General features: G+C 41.4%; 1 protein-coding gene and 1 long non-coding RNA gene across 8 annotated transcripts in view; one reads left to right on the top strand and one right to left on the bottom strand.

Annotated features, from left to right (window-relative positions):
* ABAT (4-aminobutyrate aminotransferase) overlaps positions 1–20,165 on the top strand; it is a 77,712-nt gene that overhangs the window by 44,433 nt on the left and 13,114 nt on the right. For all 7 annotated transcript variants that reach the window (XM_026096479.2, XM_064520413.1, XM_026096477.2 and 4 more), the window contains exons 3-8: positions 3,413–3,510; positions 4,342–4,371; positions 5,293–5,410; positions 15,596–15,645; positions 19,350–19,430; positions 19,961–20,053. In XM_026096479.2, coding sequence (XP_025952264.1) covers positions 3,413–3,510; positions 4,342–4,371; positions 5,293–5,410; positions 15,596–15,645; positions 19,350–19,430; positions 19,961–20,053 — 470 coding nt within the window. The remainder of the gene's footprint in view (positions 1–3,412; positions 3,511–4,341; positions 4,372–5,292; positions 5,411–15,595; positions 15,646–19,349; positions 19,431–19,960; positions 20,054–20,165) is intronic.
* On the bottom strand, positions 9,062–13,170 carry LOC135329954 (uncharacterized). Its single transcript, XR_010391651.1, has 3 exons — positions 13,025–13,170; positions 11,360–11,430; positions 9,062–9,336 (listed from the first exon to the last, which is right to left on the bottom strand). It is a non-coding gene; the product is annotated as an uncharacterized LOC135329954 (long non-coding RNA).

The following is a 20,165-nucleotide window of genomic DNA, read 5'->3' as shown; positions in this document are numbered from 1 at the left end:
TGTCCACGCTCTCCTGGCAACCAAAAGCAACGTAGCCTGGGGAGCAGGGTGCTGAGCCCAATCCAGCGAGCTCTGCTGAGAGGCCGGTCTTTTCTCTCGAGCGCAAGTCGCTAACGTGGCTGAGCCGCTTCCAGATCCTGAGCTGGGTTGTCTGCGCAGCGCTGTACTTTGTCAAGCAGATGCGACCTTGGGGATCTTGTATAGATGTGCTAGAGCATATAAAGTGAGCAGCTATAAAAAGTGAATGGCCATATAATGAAGTATTTGTTGTACAGTATAGACTTTATATAAAATCACCAGCTTTTATGGCTTGCTGAATGCAGGCAATAAAAGGCAGTGCTGGAGTCTGTAGTATTTAGGAGATAGCTACAGCAATGAGGTGGTAGAAAGGAGCAAAAGGGAGTTGAGAGGGGGATTATAGTGCCCTTTAGCTTAAAGGAAGACAGTGAAATTTTCCACGTTGGGGGGAGAGAGCAGTGGTGGTTGAGGGAGGAAGATGAAGAGCACAGGCAAGTGTTTGGCTACTGAGGAGAAGCAGAAGTGTTTGCCGTTGAAAACCGGAGGGCTGGAGAAGGCAGATATGGCCTGTGTTATGGGGCCTGTTGTGATCTCCCTCAGGGAGAAGAGGGGGGCACGAAAGGGTTCGTTTGGTCTCTCTTTCACCTTTTAATCTGCAGACTTAATAATGCCTCTACTAAATCTGCAGCTGTATTGGCTATGAATTATGGAGCTTTTGGTGAGTTTTTATATCCAGTCATGTTTTGTTTTAGTTTTAATAGTGGAACAGTTGTCATGCAGTCCCCGGTTTATATGAGCACTAAACAGAGTGGTGCAAAAATGAAGTGGCATTACTTTAGCAGAGCCTATTAATAGCCTTGCGGAGAGGCAGTGACGCATCTCGGATGTAACACTTCAAATTAAAGCTGAGGAGAATAATAATCTTTGCAGGCCAAATTTTCCCAAATTGAGCAGCGAATTTAACTGCTTAGCTAGAGATACTTTTAAAGGGCTGTGATCTCCAGACAAACACTCAGCACTTTATGAAAAATCAGGCTTGCTTTCGGCATCTCGACCTGGGCACTCAGAAACTGAGGCCAATATTTCTAGTCACTGTTAGAAATTTTGGCCAAATAGCCGTGTTCGAAATGCTACTCTGCTGAGAAGTATCACAGTAGAACTCCTCGTTTCCTTAGATAAATATTTGTTCATTCAAAAAAATGTTTCTAACAAGTTTCTGAAATGAGGCTGTGGATGCGCGAGGTCGTTATGGATGGACGGGCACAGAGCCGGTGTTGTTCGGGCCTCGGCAGAGCTGGTGCGTGCTGAAGTCAGAGCCGGTGCTGTCTAGGATTCGTGACTGGAAACGCTGCGCCCTGGTGCTTTCCATGCACTTGGATGCTCGCCGGCCTTCCCATCTGTCTCCCTTCCTGGAGCGCTGATGAAGTCTGTTGTGTGGTATGGCTGTAGCATTTGGCAGTGCTGCAGGGGCACTCGGCGTGGCATTGGTGAATGGTAACTTCAGACTGTGCTGCTGTGCTGCGCTGAACCCCCAGGCAGGTGCTCATGTTGCCCAACTTTCAGCGGTAAACTAGGCACTCTTAAATTGCATCTGAAGATACTCAGCTTTCTGTTGGTGATAAAGGGAGCTAAGGATCTTAATTCTGGGTGTTGCATCTAACAAAAATGCCAGTCATAGCCTAAAACAAATTATGACCTCATCTTTCAGGTGTTGATCTGATGTAAGCATGATGCCCCTAAATGTGGAGTTAGGCATATTGAGATTAATTTGTCTGTGATATCATGCTGGACAAGGGTTTGCAGGTGCTTCATGACAAAATGGAATGGTTAATTTGGTTCTACACTTAATTGTAGTGTATGGAGAAAGCTCATATTCTGTTGCTGACACCTTATAGAGCTCTTGAGTTTAGTACTTCCCTGGCTGCAAATGTACAATTCTTATATTATCTTGTAATGCCCTTAATGGAACATATAAATATTAAGAATTTATGCTTACCGTAACTAGAATGGTTTTTAATCACACTTATTAATCTTGTCTGCTTCATGTCTGGTGGGCCATGATCCCAATTTACGTTTTGCTTGGCACTGTACTGAAAGCATGTTCCTTTTCATCTGTTGAAAGCACATCCTCTAAGGGCTTTCCCTCTTTCTGTGCTGAAGTGTTTAGAGAGACTAGGGCTAGCAGAGGTCAGATGTGTTCCCGCAGGACAGTCGTGCAGTAGCTCCCTGTCTGGCCTTCCAGGACTGCTGAATACTGGTCCGCGGGGACTGTGTCGTGCACGCTTGCCAGCGCAGGTAACTCTGCTGCGATAGGCGTCTCTTGCTGTTTGCAGATCCAGCACTTCCTCTGTGAGCTTTTTGTGCCCTACCCATTTCGTATCAGTACAGTGTGCTCCTTTATGGCCTCCTAACACACCTTAATTTAGATGGAGAGAATGGGCTTGTTGCCATGACCTTGTCACTAAACAGTGACACCCAGCTGGGGCATAGGTTTATAGATGTGTGACTTTTGGAGACTACAGTCAGGTGAAGTGAGTCCCACTTTTCACACCTTGCTGGCTAAGCCTCACAGACATCGTGTCACAGTCTCTTCTTACTCTAAATCTTGTTATGTTTGTGAAGACTTATATAAAGCTGATTTCTCTGTCTTATGAACCATGGATAGACCCTGTATTTTGGAGCAGTTACCTCAAAAATGAGAACAGAGCTTGTTACTGAGGAAGCATGGGAGATCTCTGCCCTTTGGTTTCATTACAGATGTCAAGTTTATTACCATTCCTCCATTATAAGCATGGATAAAGAGCAGCAGCCCAGTTGCAGATCAGAGTAAAAGCTGTCCCTATTTTTGACCCAACTTTCAGAGCTGCAGTGCAAGCTGCCAGATTCATGTGAGATTTTTTTTTTTAATTTAAACACAGCTGTTTTCCTTCCTGAGGCACAAATCCTTTTTCTCAAACAGTATTCCTTTAGCTACTGCAGCATGTTGTAATGCTTTTTACCTGCAAGCTCGATCAGGCTTTTCTGTTGCTTGTGATAGTGAACCACCTCTGCTCATGAACGGGGGAGTTTAAGGCAAAGACGTGCTCAAGGTGTAATGCACAGAATCAACAACAGAGATGGAAACAGATGTGCTCTTAGTCTTCCTGTTCTTAACAGTAGGTTTTGCCTCTGTTTCTCCAGGGCTGTGTCATTATTTCACCCAAACTTTTTTTTTTTTTTAATCCATCTCACTGATATTAGCTTGCCTGAGATTATATATTTAGTTCACTTCAGAAAGTACGATGTAACTGGTCTCATCTGTCAAGCATTCACAGTCAGGTAGAGTATGGCTGTTTACTCTGAGAGGAGAACGCAGAAAATAGTCTGTAACGCACAGTTTCGTTGCTTCCCACAGGACACAGATGTATCAGTCAAGCTGCAGCTAAAATTGATGTGGACTTTGATTACGATGGACCTCTAATGAAGACAGAAGTTCCTGGGCCACGATCTAGAGTATGTTTCCAAAGTATAGTGGCTTGTATTTTTTTTTCCTCTACCTGTGTTTGACTTGGTAGAAAATAAGTTTTATTTCAAACCTTAAATCCGATACCACTATGAATAAACATCATTTCACAACAGTGTATGTCTACTTCTATCAAGACTCTGAGAATGAAAAACTAGAAAGGGGAGAAAATGCTTCTGTCTGTTTGTCTCTATTTATTTATTTATTTAATATTTATTTATTATCCTTTTTTTATGGTGTGAAACAATGCTTTGGTTTTGAAATGAAGCAAAAGTTTCAATTTGCTGGACAATGTTTTACTCTGGCAGAGTCCATAGCTGTTAAATCAGCCAAGGAAAACTAACAAACTTTAGGGCGAAGGCACTTAAACCTCCTTTCAGTATCAAAGTAATTGTTCTTCAGTAGCTTCCTTGGTGCCACCTCTTGCAGGTAAAAGGCAGCTCTCCACTAGCTCTCTATCTTTGTAGAGCCCGTGTGCTAGCATCCCTTGTGCAGGCCTCTGCTTTCTCTTCTTTTCTGTTTTGTCTCTTTTTTTCTCGATTCGCTTGATCAGTTTAGAAGAGGGAGCTCTACCTTTTTGAAGATTTACAATTAAACTGAACATGCAATCCATTCAGCTCCGCGTGCCACAGTAACAATTTTTGACTGTCATGTTTGCAAGATGCGTTACGAAATTTCACATGGCAAGTAGAGCTTCCTGGAAAGCACAAAGAGTTGCAAGTTTTGCAAACGGTTTATGGGGTCATATAAAACAAATGTATATATTCTTCAGTATTTGATAATTACAAACCTGAGGCTCTTTGATCTTTGTTTTTCTACAGGAATTAATGAAACAACTGAATGGAATTCAGGTAATTTGTCAAGCTCTCTGAGTTTGGGGGGATGTTACTATGGTGATTTCAGACCTTGTTTTAAAATCCTGTTTGGTGTATTTAATTTCTTACAAAAAAGAGGCAGAAAATACTTGAATATGTGTTTGAATGCGGAGTATATTATGGATGCTATGTGTGTGCATTTGAATAAAATCTTTTATAGTCTATTTTAAATACTGCAGAATTATTTTGATAGGATCAATCACTTCTCTTTAATTACTTCAGGATTCTGCTGTATGTGTCATTTTGGATTGTTATGAAGTGGCCAATAAGAACATAGATATATTTGAACTTAAAAGTATGCCAGCCTAAGTGTACGTTGCCTTCCCAAGAAGAGCAATTCCTCAAGTGTGTGCTTGACTTTATGTAGAAAAAAGTGCCTGCTTGCATTTAAATTTCTTCACAAACTACTGTGTATCAACCTCCATGATGAAAAAAGCCTGTCAGCCTGATGAGAGTGCATATTTTTGTAATTGTAAACATCATTATGAGTTCATTGTATAGAGAAGACTCTGAATTCTATTCTGAGGTCTGGAACTATGTAGTTACTGGGGATGGCAGACTTATTTAATTCACTGTCATTGAATGTGTTTAATTCACATTCATTGTCACATGTTACTCAAAGTTTTTGGGGTTTTTTTTAAACTGATAGGTGTTGGAAGTGTGCATTTTTCTGCCTCTTTTTTCCCTTAGGACAGATGATTCTTAACGGTTCCTCTTTATAAAAACTGTTCTACAGTCAGTTCCCTAAAATACATATAATATGTCTTTATATTTTATCATTAGATATTTTTATCAGATTTTGCTGTATATCCATTAGTTGGGCCTTCCTCCACACTGCAAGGACTCTTCCACTTCTTAAAATATTCATTTGTTTGCTTTTTTTTTTTCTCCTTTAAGAACGCGGAGGCTGTACACTTTTTTTGCAATTATGAAGAGAGCCGAGGGAACTACCTAGTAGATGTAGATGGCAATCGCATGCTGGATCTCTACTCTCAGATTTCATCCATCCCAATAGGTAGGAAACAGATGCACCAATACTTTTGCTTTGTTGTCGAGCTGTTGTTTTCTTCTCTCAGCTGCTACCAGAGAAATAGCTGACATAATATATGCCTCATTGCAATCAGGTTTTGCTGACCTCGCTGCGGTGTATTACCTAGTGGTATTTTTCAGTAGCTGGGGAAGCTAGGTTAAAATTCAATGGTTACAGCTCACTTGAAGCACATAGTGGTACGTAGAAGGAGCTTTAATACTAATCTTAATTTGAATATGCAAGTTCCATGTGTTTGCTTGGACTTGCATACTTCATTCTGTAAGAGTATGTGTAGCTTTTTTTCTACATTAAAAGCATATGCTCCTTCTGCACTTTAGTTAATACTTCCATCTGAAAAGAACTGAAAAAAGGAGTTGGCCATGTGGACTCTAGCAGGATGAAACAAGACCAAACACTGAACTGCGGTGCTGAATTAAAGCAAAGGTAGCAGGCCAGCTGAGCTGAGGGACTAAAAGATGGAGTTGTCAGTGCTTGGAAAACTCAGTTGACTTTTGAAAAGCATTTCATTAAGAAAAAGAAACCAGCAGAGATGTAGACCTCAACTGCAAGGAATATGGGTTTCAGTAGGTGTTCAGTTTGATTGTTGCTGGTCTCTGGTTCCTCTTAAAACTATGTTTCTGTGGAAGAAAAAACAGCAGAAGTACTGGGTAATTTAAATGGTACTACGTATAGAAACAGCGATGACTCAGCATCATCCCTGCAAGCCTCCTTTATTGAAAAATAGAATTTAGGCATGTTTGGGTCATTCGCACATTGCTAGAGTTTAAGACCTTGTGGCTGTAAAGCGCTTGCAATTATCTGTCATCTTTGCAGACGGTTAATAGTTTTGCCCTCTTGTAGCACCTTAATAAATATGAAAGCATTCCAGAACTCTGTACTGATTGCAGCTTATTTCCATCAACAAAATGACTAGATATTCTTTCTCTCTTAGAGGTTGCGCTGAAATAATTTTGTTAGCCCTCATATGGAAACAGGGGTGAGATAAAGGAGCACAGTGTTTGTGTGCTAATCCTCCTCTAATTTAAATGGAATTGGATTTTGAGTTTCTAGAAAAGTAAGTGTATTTAGTATTGAAGACCTCCTATTCTTCACACAAGAAATTCTATTTTAGAGAAACTATTGGAAACTAGCATGTAACCCTGTAATTAGCGGCAAGTCAGTGCATGCTCCAAGAGAATTAAATTAAGGTTGTACAGGCAATGTACTGAGGTTTTTCTAACTTTCTAGTTCTTGATGGTACAAGTGCTCCTCTTAATACAATTTTGTGTATAAAATTTGTAAGCATTAATACTAGTTTTTAGGTGACCTTTGTTATTCTTATCATTCCCTAGTGTGTTCAGAGCATAGCTGCTAATGCATAAAGGCATCTGTATAATGGCTTGCAAGAAGGGAGAATCAAGGTGTGTTACGGACAATTCTGCTAAAGAAGCTCATTTGTAACAGGCAGTCTCAGGAGTCAGTAACTTCAGAAACCCCTCCTCTCACCCACCCAGGTCTTCCAGCCATCCAGTTTTTACTGAATCCAGTAAAGCTCACAGAATATTAGGAACTTTGGGATTAGCTAAAGGAGAAGATGAACTGTTTGAAGCGTTATTTCAGTTAAGAAAAGAAGTAGTTAGGTGCACATAAAAGCCCTCAGATTCCCTTAGTTTAATAGTGAAAAATACTTGGGAATTCATAGTCCTTTCACATGGACTGTGTAAGATCCACTTGAAAGGTTAAAAACTGGGTCAGCAATGCTCATCACCTTTTGTCCATGGCAGGGGGAAACAAGCTTTCTCAGTGGGCAGAACTTCTTAAAAATATGTAAATAAATAGCTGAACAACTTCAGTGTTTATGCATCCTAATGACATATAGCTTTTTCTGACATAATCTAAATGGCTGGATTGATTGATTTATTTATAGTCTGATGTTAACTTAAATCAGCTGATGGCCACCCCCCCTTTTCCCCCCTTCTCTTGTCTAAACTATAGTTAACATACTGCAGTTGTCTATTAGCAGAATCTGTGCCATGACCAGAATCACAGTAAGACCCTTTGACTCTTGGAAGCCACCTCTTCTTCATTTGGCCTTTTTCATCCCTTCCCTTGTTCCTATTGACTGTTCACCCCTGTGCCAAAGGTCTGCACATCTTTACAGGTGGCCAGGCAGCATCTGCTAGTGGGGTTTTGATGTACTTGAATCACCTTTCTGGGGCCCCTTGCATCGTTGTTTTGGCTCTGATTGCGACCATAAAATGATTTATCTGAGCATTTCTGATAGCTCATTGTAGCACTCTAATGATGGAAAATGAGCATAAAAGGAGGCTGACTGAATGGATGCCAGCCGCAAATATGAACTATAGCCAACTTTTACTAATAGTCTTGGTCAGAAAAAGGAATAGAATTTACGATCTGTTCCTTCAAACCAAGGCGGGAGGCTGTTTGATACATTTGCTCTAACGCGTATGCATTAAGGCATTTGACAGTGTTGAGTTTCAATGATTGAAAGGAGTTCAGTAAACAAAGATCATGCCTTTTTAAATAAATTTTTCCAGGATATTTAGCAAGTTGAGTGTGAATTACTTCTCCTTCAGTCCTGTTGATTTAAAATAGAATTTTGACAGTTCTCATTTAGTTTGATTCCCCCCCCCCCCCCCAATGATGACTAACCTTTTGTCAAAGCACAGTATTCAAGAAATAAAATGCAACATGCAGCGGGACAGCTACGGAATATACATTCTGGATGCTGGCAGGTAGGAAGTGAAATTCTCAGGAATGCAATATACAGTCTTCCTGTTAGCTGATGAGGATAATATAATGTAACTTGTAAGTGAATTTAGCATTGGGGAAAAGATGGTGGATAGACTGTTGAGAGGTAAGTATAGCACAGGCAGCAAAAATACAGCTCCTGCTAACATTAGATTCAGCTATGAATCAGGGAGGGGCTGAATGTACACCGTCTGCATACCTCCGTTCCCAGACACTTCTCCTCCAGCCATGGAAATGAGAATGCAGTTAGTTTATAATACAGAATTCAGTCAGAGTGAATTTCAAAAGCATATGAATATATTGCCCAAGAGACGGTTAATCATTTAAATTAAACTTGCAGTCAATTCTAATGAGTCCAGAAGATCAGTTCATCTCCTGGAATAATGCCTGATTTGGTTCAGGCATTGTCTAAAATTGTCTAAAAACCTGACTGTTCATATCTATATTACTATTAGAGGTACTCATAATGCAGTATGTGACCAGAACTGGACTGAGATCTATTAACTCACCTGAGATACATATTCCAGTCATGCTGTGTAATAGCAGGGGCTTCTAAGTTTCCTTTTCTCTGGCTGATTGAAAATGCTGACATAGATATAAAAGATTTCAGTACCTGTACCTGATCCTCAGCAAAGCCATCTAGTTCTTCCTTGGTATATGGCAACGCCTTTGCGAGGATGAGCTTTTTCCGCTAGAGAACATGTTCCTTACCTGGGAACTGCAGTACAGTACGTACAGCCTCTCAGGGCAGGGATCCATAATGTGCAGCAACAACAAGTAAAGGGAAATTTAATACTTAGAGGCTAACCTCAATCTAACTGAACACACAGTATTAATCCTTTTTATTTTTTTAATGTTGAACTGAATGACAAGATTAACTATTCGAAGCTGCAGATGTTGCTAATAATGTCTGTCTTGGTGGTAGAGTTAGGTTCTAGATTGGGACACCAGGAAGAAATCACGGTGAGAATTTTAGGTGAAGTGATGTTTTCAGGTCAAGGTGTTGGTCGTCTGTGCTTATCTCTTTGCAAGCAAATCCAATAAAATCTTTTATGAATCCGTCAGGACTGCACAAGATTTGATAATGATCTGCTGCATCAGAATTCATTTATCAGTAGAGGTTGAGAGGTAACAAGTGCCTGTGCAGAGAGATAAGGAATGAAGTTTAAAAGACCTCTAGGCAGAAATGTTCTGGACTTTTCTTGGTGAGAACCAAAAATTAAAACAGTTTTTATCTCATGGTTTTTGGAGAATTGTAACATGTTCCTTTTAACCTATATCTAATTATCTAGTAGCATTAAAAATCCTAAGGAGCCAAATGTAATGAGGGATTCTGTTGAGATGTTTACTAGAACACTACCTGGAATACCAAGCGAAATAATCTGTTTTACAGTGTCGGCAATGTCTGTTTTTGTTTGGGGAGATTTGGATAGCCGTAGTTTGCCAGTGTGGGCCTCAGCCTGGTGCTCAGTTCAGATGGATTCTTAGGGCTTTCTCTATCTGATTATTTTAGCAGCTTCCTTTTTCCTGTTGCGAATGGGGACATTCATGAGGCCGGAGGACATGTACTTACTTCCCTGTCGCATCGGCACACAGCAGGAGTGATGAAGCAGGTGCCCTTCTCTTAGAGACAGCTCTGTCAGTTCTTATATGAACGTATTGGAGAGAGTGGATTCTTAAAACTACAGTGCCCTGGACTGCTCTTGGCAATGAAACAAGTTACTGTCTGTTTGCCGTCTCAGTCTAGAGCTTTTTGACTTGTTTACAATAGTTATATAATGGTTATTTAACCATATAGTTCCTCCTACTGTTAGTTTTGTGGATATGAACCCACCTATCAGTTCAGCATCTTTGTACATGTTGACCTGCTCTTTCAGAAAGAGTCGAGCTTTAAGGACACTGTGTTATTTTACTGGGGTCCATAGGAGGATATACCAGCAGAACAGGCAGTGTTAGGAAGAGGACTAAGGCACTTGGCATGTAGTGAAGAGAAGGGAAGATGAGGTGTCTTGTATGGATGGAAAAAGACAAGTTAGGGGTAGTAGAAGCCTTGAATTTGCATTACCTAAGAGAAGATGCAAAAGTCTCTGCACTCTTCATGCTATCTTAATGCCATAAACAGAATTGCACATTTTTACAAGCAGTACCAGAGTTAATGGTTAAGCTTCCTAGGCAATGGTAGCTGTTTATGACAAACTTCTGTAAGGCTTAATTTGGAGATTTCTCAGGCAGTACGTAGACTTTGAGGCGCTCTCAACAGTAGCCACTAGCTGTGTCATTCCCTGTAACCTACCCACAATTCTTCCCTTGACAAGGAGATGCAATGCAGATTTAATTGTCTGCGTCCAAATAACTACTTGTATTATCTTCATAACAATCTTCGCAGATTCTTTGCAGCATGACGTGCAGAAAAATGATCTGGAGACTTTCTTTGTTTTGAGCTTAATACTTTAAATGAAATTTATAATTGATTTGTTAACCTAATGCTCCATCGCTTGGACAGGATAAGAAGGGTGGTTGTCATTCAGCTAGAATGAGGAACTCAGTGGCATGACATGCTTTCTTAGCAAAATTAGAGCAGTCTGATTTCTTGAATAGCAGGAAAGATGAGGTTTCCAACTGTGTCTACAAGGGGATATAAAAGATGACCTTAGTGTCTAGCTTTAGTGTTTCATACATTAAAAATCAGGCTTAAAATAAAATTTCCTGGGTTCCATTGGTGAATACATTGGCTTACATGGGATACGTTGGTTTACTTGCAAATAAACAAGTTGTCTCAACAAATGTCGATAGGTATAGATTAAGTATCTTTGGTCATGTTAATCTTGAAGCATCTTTAAGATATTAATGTTTCTAGGTGAAAAGGACAAACCATTGCATCTTTCTCTGATTAAAACTTTGTTAAAGTAATGGAAACAGGAAGAAAAAATAAGCTGGACATGAGAGGAAGTGAATCTCCTCCTGTACAGACTCTCCCTCTGTCACTGAGCATCAAACAGAATTATTTCTACCGTGAGGCACAGCCTCAGTGTGTAAATCTGTGACTGAGAAGGGAGGATTCCCAGCGCGATGTTCTGGAATAACCCCGGGCGCCCTCCCTCCGCCCGGTGCTGGCACGAGGGGCTCCTCATTCCTCTTTGCGGGCCCGCGTTTTGTGCGAACCTCTGCTCGCCAGGGATGCGTGCCCGTCTGCAGCGGTGCCGCACACGTCTCCATCTCCTTCTGTGTAGTTTCTGTGGTGGGAAGAAACATTATCAGACACAAATGAGAGAGAGCTGACATATGCAAACTGGCAGGGGCTCAGCTGAGTCCCGATGAAATTACGCTAAATCATAGGAAAAGTGACAGAGCCAGAGCATTGACTGTTCCCTTTACCAGAAGTGTTTGCCTGGGCTTTGCTGATACGCAGCAGTTCCTTTTCTGTTTTTGATTTCACTGCTTGGAAACAGCTACCACAGCTGGTTTGTTCGTGCATGGCTGGTGCAGCGACTGCAGTTGTATCTCTCTAAAGCAAAGGATGCAACACTGACCCGTGTTTTCTACCAGCGAACTATTGAGTGTACTTTGTAGTGAGCTACTCAGCAGCCATCTAACCCTGGAGGCAGCTGCCCTCGTCTCGAGCCCGGCGAGCCGAAGAGCAGAGCGGCAGTGCTCGTCTCTGCAGCGCTCTCGTACCGGCTGCCGTTCGGGAGAGCAGCACGTGCAGGTGACCTACGCAGCCTGGTGCTGCTGCTGCAGCTGCCGGAACAGGTCGGCATTGACAAAGTCGTGTATTTGAAAATGCCAGAGCTAATGTTCAGAGCAAACCTGCAAGTCTGATAAAATTTGCACGGACTTGGTGGTCTGAGTGGGGTTAGGACCAGTGGTTTGCGGTGGGGGTGGGTAGTGCTTTTTGCAGGTAAGAAAGTCTCTGGTCTCTGGTTGGTATTATATTTGAATTAATATGTGTAATCCTTTGGTAATAGCAAAATATCCTGGTAATATGCTCACTCTTGATGATATTCTCCAACAGCTAATGAATAATCACAAATAAATCCTACTGGCCGTAAAAGTGTATTTTGGTCTAATACCTTCATAGCCAAATTTACACATTTTTCACAGCATACTCTTTATTTCCACTGTCTTCCCAAAATTCTATTTGCAATCAGCTATCTGCTTTCCAGACTGTTAAATTGCATCTAAAGGCTATTTCATCTTTGGATTCATGAGTCTGTAAATTCACATGGGATCTCATATGTAAAATATTTTAATGTCAAGATATGACCTTTGACGAGAGATTACATGTGTTTTTGTGTGTGATCCTCCTGGGAGGGCCAGCAGATACCTCAACTCATAACATTGTATTTAATGTTTTCCTTCTAAGAACTCATCAGACTTTTTAGAGGACAAATCTAACAGCTATAGATAAAAACAAAAATATAAAACATCATAAATAAAGCAGCAGCTCAGTTTCATTTTTAATGAATTCAAAAAACTGCAGCTTCTACCTAGTATACTATTGCCACCTGCGTTACGGTGTTCTTCACTACAGGTAGTTGCATGCATGTTTTCATTCTTAGGTGCTTTATCTGTCTTTTACTATTGATAATTTCTTTTTCTTAGCTTTCAGCAGCTTGAGAAATTCATGGTAATAGTTCAGAAATTCAGAATGAAGTACTGAAAATATAAAAAGAGATTAGTAGAAAGTCTATGTAACATCTGAGTTTACAGATTTTTTTTCTTTGAAAATAATCATTGACTGTACAGTCAGTGACAAATGCAGGATGTTGGAACAGCAGTAAGGCGAAATGAGCTGAAAAGGCACAGAGGTAAACGATAGGTACGTACTATTCGAGAATCGCACCGGATACCGCAGTGTGTGTTTCTGATGCCCGCGTCGGGCAAGTGCCGTGAGACGAAAGGTCTCATCCCCAGTTATGCTGGTATCGGTCCACTCTCGTTCTTCAGTGGAGGTGCTTTGGCTAAATCCTGGAGAAAATGGATCTGATATTGGTTGTCAAGATTAAAGATGAGGTACTTGGGTGTTAGGAATCAGACCATTTTAGGGTCACATAAGACAGGGAGAATGATTTTTAAAAAGGAAGAAAAAGCCACAAGAGAAGGGCAACAGAGAAGTAAGAAATGACAGCTCAAGGGGGCTTCATATCGGGAGAGGAAGCAGTTATGAAATGGCAGCAATTTTGAAATCTCTTTGTCTAACCTGGCCTGACATTTGACAGAGCAGCTGAGAAATGAGAATTGAATTTGATCTCTCCGAGGTCTGAGACTTACTAAAAACTCCATATGAAAGAGACGGGAAGTGGAAGGTCCGTTCTTTCATTTGGAAAGAAAACTTGAACACGTTTTCTTTCCCACCTTGGAGCGCTTTCTGCAGTCTGAACTACAGCAATTAGCACTGCCTGCCATCTGCCTCATGCTATGCTCAGCTTGCCGTTTGGTAACAAATCGTGCCTGCGTGAACACCTTAAATACATTCATATTTAGCACACGTTCAGGTTTTAACAGTTGATTCTTAACATTTTAATAATTCTCCTGAGGAATTTGCAATATAGAAAATGATGCAGGCCTGTAGGTGTTGGTGGTTGAAAAAAAATAATCCAGTGTAAAGCCTTGATGAAAGCTGTTATTAAAATATCAATGCTGTTATTAAAATATCAATTTCTGAAGAGGCCCAACGTACCGAGGCCCTGTCTTTTCATTACAATTTTGTCACTGGCAATTTAGAGAAAATTCTGTCATAGAGTTATTGTTCCCAGATATGAAATCATTAATTGGGTTTCAAATGGTTTGAAGAAGAAAAAGACTGACTTATTGTTTTGTTTCTGCTTCTAAAACAGAAGCTGCTTCTGCTACTACTTCTGTAACGATCATGTAGCCCGTCCTTAACGTTTACAGGGAACGTGAGATGGTAGCGTGATGCTGGTGTTGAGCAGATTGCCAAAGTACCAGGCATTCCTTTCATTAATATTCTAAAGATACTATTTATAATACTTACAGCTGTACTGGTAATGCCCAGGAATACTATTCCTTAAGATGGTGTCTCCACAACCAGGCAGCAGTAAGATCTGTGAGAGTAAGAGTGTGATTTTTTTGCTTCAGGCACATGTTCAAGTTGAATACTTCCACGTAATTGTCTGGTTGTCCTAATCCATACCCCCCCCCCCCCCCCTTCCATGAAACGTTGCAAGATCTGATCCTACTGGAGCATTATTAGGAAGGGTGGAAACTGAGACATGCCGAGGAGGATGCGAACTGCTTTGTGCTGGTGTTGCTTGCCATTGGTACTGCTGTGCCAGAAAGATGAACCTGCACCGTCCAGCTGTATCTGCTGAGGAACAAAAAGCCCTAACTGATATTTTATTCCTAATTTTGTGCTTGGATACATTATAGTGCATTGAAACTAGAACAGCTAAATGACCTTTCTTTGGGTCATACGGTACATACAACTCGGTACATACGTAGATTTTTGTTTGTCCCTTTCCTATGACTGCTAAAGCCTGGGAACTGCATGGGCTAAGAGCGTAAAGAGGGAATATGTGTTTCTAAATTGATTTTACAATGAGGAAAAATCCAAACAGTTAAAAATCCCTGTGGACCACAAAGCTCTGTTATTGTGCTAGGAATGATCAGTCTGATATTCAGGGAGGGTAAAAAATTGGTATGAGACTAGACGTGCAGCATCAGCTACTGTAAATGGACACAGCTGCGCTGGGAGCGTCCCTCTCTTTGCTTGCCCAGCGTGTCAGAAGCCGCTGCTCGAGTGCACGTTGCTTGGTGAGTGCTCCGCGACTGTCGTGGAAGTTGAGCAAGTCGGGGTTGCGCCGCTCCGCGAGAGCGGCAGGCAGCCTGCTTCCGACGGGAGAAAGGGGAGATCGCTGCGCGCCACAGCCGAAGCGCGGCTCGCTGGAACAGTGGTTTGGTCGCTCTGTCGGCAGAAAGCGACTTCTGCTCCTAACTGAGAAATGGGAGAGATTTGTGTGTTGTGTAACAGAGAAATCAAACACTTTTACCTGGGAAACCTAAAATGAAGAGTAAGCAATTTTTTAATAATTTCAGACCCGCCATACTGGGTATTACGCTGCTGTTTTACTGAGGTTCTGTCGGGCAAAAGATCCACGTCGTGGTCACTTCATTTTGGTGTCCCATTTTTAATTTTGAGTACTAAAATATGTTTTGCTATTGCCTGACACTAAATTAGTTGCAAAGTCAGAGATAATATATTTTGTAAAGGTAAAGGGGGTTGTCCTGCTTCGAAAGGAGGTCACTTATTAATACTTAAAATATGCAGAAGTTAAACAGAAATTGACTTAAACATCTGAATAAGGTTATTCTCTACATCGGGTGCTTTATTGAAAACACATAGAAAGAGCTGTTTTGTTTTGTTTTGTTTTTAAATAGGTTACAACCATCCCTCTCTGATAAAGCTTCTACAGCAACCACAGAACTTGGTAAGCGATTTACGACTTCAAGCATTTGCAAGAATCCTCTCCCTCCTTGTGGTTCTCTTTTTTTATTTTCTCTTAAACTGATAAAATGGCTTAATGCATCAATTTGAAGTACGGTTGGATCTGCTTTCTTTATTCCTCAATAGATGAAAAAAGCTTGGTAGTGCTTAAGAAAACATTAAAAAAATCTGTGAAGATCTACAAGAAGTAAATATTTGGTGATGGAAGCACTTTATATATTAGCAGCCAGTTTTAAATCATGCTTCCTTCAAGCACAGTTTTTCCAATTAATTATTTTAGCTATGTTCTTGAATGAAGATTTTTTGAGTCCGAAAGCAAGCCGTTGTTTTGTTGGGATCTCACACAAGTCCTTGAGAGAGAATGTAGTATTCAGAATATGAAAATAGTGCTTTAAACCCAGAATGCTGTAAATTTCGGTGGGGAGCGAGGGTTGTTTTGTTTTAGTGGCTGGTTCACGTCTGCTTGAGTACTAACGGTGCTGACGAATCCACCAACGTGGCCTTGAAAAATTTAATTAGACTAGAGCAACATGATTATTTCAAAGCAAAGTAACAACTTCTTGAATGCTTAAATAAAGTATCTGCCTATTTTCTGTAATAGTCCGCTAACAGTCATTGCAAACAACCCGGTTTGAATTATGGAAACTTTTAAAATAAAGTTGCCTTATAATTCAAGCTTCTTTTTCCCCCTGCACAGAAGTTGTGGATTCCATAATCAGCTTGGGCATTTTTCTTAAATCCCTAGCATTAACAGTGGCTTGTGTGTATGGTACATGGATGTATGTAGAGAGAGAGAGATTTAACTGGAAATCTGGACTAGAGCTATGTGAAACTGAGCTGCCCTGGCTTGCGACTGCAGATCCATATATCGCTGTTGGTTGTGCTGTCTGTAGTGACTGGAGGCACTGGTTCTGCAAGGCGGTAATCGGTGTCCACGCTGCCGGCAAGGGGAGCCGGGTCCCCCCGTACCTGCACTCTCTTTCTTTCCCAAGAGCCAGCCGGCTCCCTGCGCAGGGGCGCAGACTCGGAGCCGCACGTGAAGGCGTGCAGACGTCGCGTTCCCTGAGCTGATCTGCCTACAGAGTCCTCGCTTGCTCAGGGGTGAGAGATTCTGCCTTCCCCGAACTAAAATAGTTCAGGCTTTTTGAAAACCACCATGGAGGCTAGAGATGCCAGAGCTACCAAAGGCGGCTCCAGACATCATGGAGACACTCGTATTTCTAAATGCGTGTGTTACCTCAGCAAAATTATTTCTGAGGAGATAATACCTGTATTTTAATGTAGCGGTAGGCAAAATCAGATTTTAAAAAAGCCCTGTTGTCCGTTGGCAGCATTTAATTTGTCAGCTGGAAAAGGGAAGTTAATAGGCTGCCGACTGGAGGCCTGGAGTAAAAGGAGCTACCCCTAAAGTCCACATCAGCAGTGCAGCCAGGACACATCGCTCCCACGTACGGGCATCAGAGACGTTATCGGTACCCTGTTCCCTTATCTGAAAGCTGCATTAGCTCAGCGGAGGGGCTGCGCTGAGCCTCTTGGTCCGTACCTGGCCGCACACGTAGGATTTCAGGCAGTTTAGTCTGGGCACAGCGTCAGCAGGACGTCAGCTTCGCAGCGCCGCCGTGAACAGACGCGTGCCGGGGAAACGTGCGGTTCCGAGGCCGGAGAGCTGGGAGGAGGCAGAACCTGCGGAGACCTTGGCTGCGGACAGCGTAGCGTGCGGCGGTCTGACTGCAGGCAGCACCAGCCGTGTTAGGAAAATGCATTAAACCTTTTTTTTCTTTTCTCGAGTAGTTCACACGGAGGTAGGGCCCTTGTTTGTTGTTAACAGTGGGATCAGCGTTTTCTTGCAGGGATTATTTCTTTGTTTTTAATGCTCCATGTAGCCAACTCTCCATAGCCAACTAATAAAAACCAGCATATGCACCCATTCATTCGAGACCATAGCAGCTTGATATCATTGTTGTGTTTTTCTCAGTACTGAATAAGTCATTAACAACAAAAGAAAAAATGTATTTTTCTACTTGATGGCGAATATTGTCAATTGACTGTGAAAGCTGATAATCAAATTCCCAACAGATTTATGCTCTCATATCTCTAATTCTGTATGAAAATTTCCTTCTAAGCTGAGATAAAAAGTCAAGTCAGAGTTCTTATATGTACTAAACAAAAACTTAGTGTTAATCTGCAACATCCTTGTTTAGAATATTTTTTAAGCCTGAGTCTATTGACATAAACATTGCTTTGGAAATAACACACTTTTACAAGTTAAAATCCAGTACAACCTCTCTGGGCAACCTGTTCTGCCACTTCACTGTCCTCATGGTCAAAAAGTTTTTTCCTTATATCCAGCTGATACCTCTCATTCTGGTTTATGCCTGTTGCCTCTCATCGTCCCACCATGCGCCACTGAGGAGCCTGGCTCCAATCTCTCGCTAAGCTCCGCCTAGGTACTGGAAGGCTGCCTTCCTGCAGTCACTGCTGTGTTACTGAGGCTCTGGCAGCAACACAGGCTTAGCTCTGCTGACCGATAGGGAGACAGGTTGGTTTGGAGAAACTGGGAAGTTTTGGAGAACTGGGAAACTGGAAATCAGATGAGAGTTCAACAGATAGTGGATTTTCACAGCCTACAGGGAAGCTGTTTGGAGAGGTTGCATTAGACGCATGGAGACTATACTAGCATTAATGACTCCCAGTCCAGGTCAGACCTAAATCAGGATATGGAAAGGAGAAAAGGAGAGAAAAGAGTACTATTAAACTGAGATGCTAGAAATCTGCTGTTGTAATGCAAAGTAAGAATCTACCTATAATTCAAGCTGAGGCACTGAGAAAACTGAGTGTGCAATCTGAGGGCACTAGAACAGGAAACACTTAATTGGAGGCATTTCCAGTGCAAAGCAGCGAGCTTCATAGAAGCAGTACGTGGTTGAAAAGAATCTTCACCAGTGTGTCTCGACGCATCAGTCAGTGCTCTTGCGCTTGATTAAATGCACATTGCCGCTTACTGACAACATGCCTCTCTGCACTCCCCTTCGTATGCTGCCCGCTACCCTACATGCCAGAGCAGACTAGAAGGGAGATAGCCTGCCGGTGTACGTAAGCTTTTTGACAGAGATCTATTTTATTGCAGTGTTGTATTGCTAATTGTTGCTGGTGGGTTATCTTTCTCAGCGGTAGACCCGATCCTTTGAGTCCACCTGTGCGTTGTTCCCCCAGATCCCATATCTTAACAGTATCTGGAGGATGTTTATAACCGCAGTGTTCTGAAATGGTCTCGCTTGAAGCTCAATAAGGAAGAAAGCGGTGCTATTCTTAATTGAATTTAGTTTTAGCTACTCAAACTGAAGGCAAGTAATTAAGGTCTTGCCATCTATTTCCTGCATATAAGGAAAACTGAGATTGAGATTGAATGAAGGAATAAAATAGCAATATTGAAGAGGAAACATGTCATTAGCACTTTGCATGCACGTTTTTTAAGGTGCTCTGCAAGAGTAAAATATTAAGGATTAGACAAAAAAAAAGTGTTCAAAGCCATGAATATCTTCCCCTGTTTTTAAAACTCCTTGTGCCATGACTGCAAATGTTTGGGCTGGTGTTTGTAATTAAAATTAAATGAAACTGTCTTGATATCCATATGGTGATATTCTTCATGTGATACCAAAAATAATTTTTCTTCCTATGTCTTTTTAGAGTACCTTTATCAACAGACCTGCCCTAGGGATTTTACCTCCAGAGAACTTTGCAGAAAGACTGAAGGAATCTTTGTTATCAGTAAGTTTAAGATAACAGTGATGAGTTACCGTATTCTGTGTTTAGGGACACCGGCATGTCAAGGGATGTTACAGATTTTAATAGGTAACATTATGGATTAGCTGCCCCGTTAGTCCACCTGCCTTTCCCCCTCCTAGAGACTGGAACGGCAAGTAACGAAGTCAAACCTTTTTCCTTCGACTTGACAGCTGAATGTGAGAGGGTGAGGCAAGTGCTCTGCACAGATACCACCTCTTCCGTTCCTGGTTCAAGACCTAATGACAAAACATATTTTCTCTAACTTCTGTTTGCTGTGATTTCCTAAGAAATGTAATAAGTGCTTCTGTTTGTCCTGATTTAAGTTTGGACATCGTTGGGGCTGAAACTGAGGGAGCCCTCTCAGCTGCTGTTGGAATCAGTTTTTCTTTTTTCTAAGCTCAGTTGGTCTCCCGTTATATTTAAGTTGATGATGTTAAAAACTGATCAGTATTATGTTCACCTTGTGCTACAGCTGTGTTTAATATTTTGGAATAATTTTCTCTCTTTGACAGGTGGCTCCTAAGGGTCTGTCACAGATTATCACCATGGCCTGTGGATCCTGCTCTAATGAAAATGCCTTTAAAGCAATATTTTTGTGGTACAGAGTGAGTAAAAATACTAAAAGATTTTTATCTGTTGGTATGTAGAAATCAGTATTTGTTCATAATCAGAACTGTACAAACAGTCCAACAAAATAAGGCTTAGAGGTTCTCGTGG

The sequence above is a fragment of the Dromaius novaehollandiae genome, chromosome 14 (genome assembly GCF_036370855.1).
Source record: "Dromaius novaehollandiae isolate bDroNov1 chromosome 14, bDroNov1.hap1, whole genome shotgun sequence".
Lineage (NCBI taxonomy): Eukaryota > Metazoa > Chordata > Aves > Casuariiformes > Dromaiidae > Dromaius > Dromaius novaehollandiae.
Note: the sequence above shows the minus strand (reverse complement) of the source record. Positions and strands in the feature narration are given on the sequence as shown.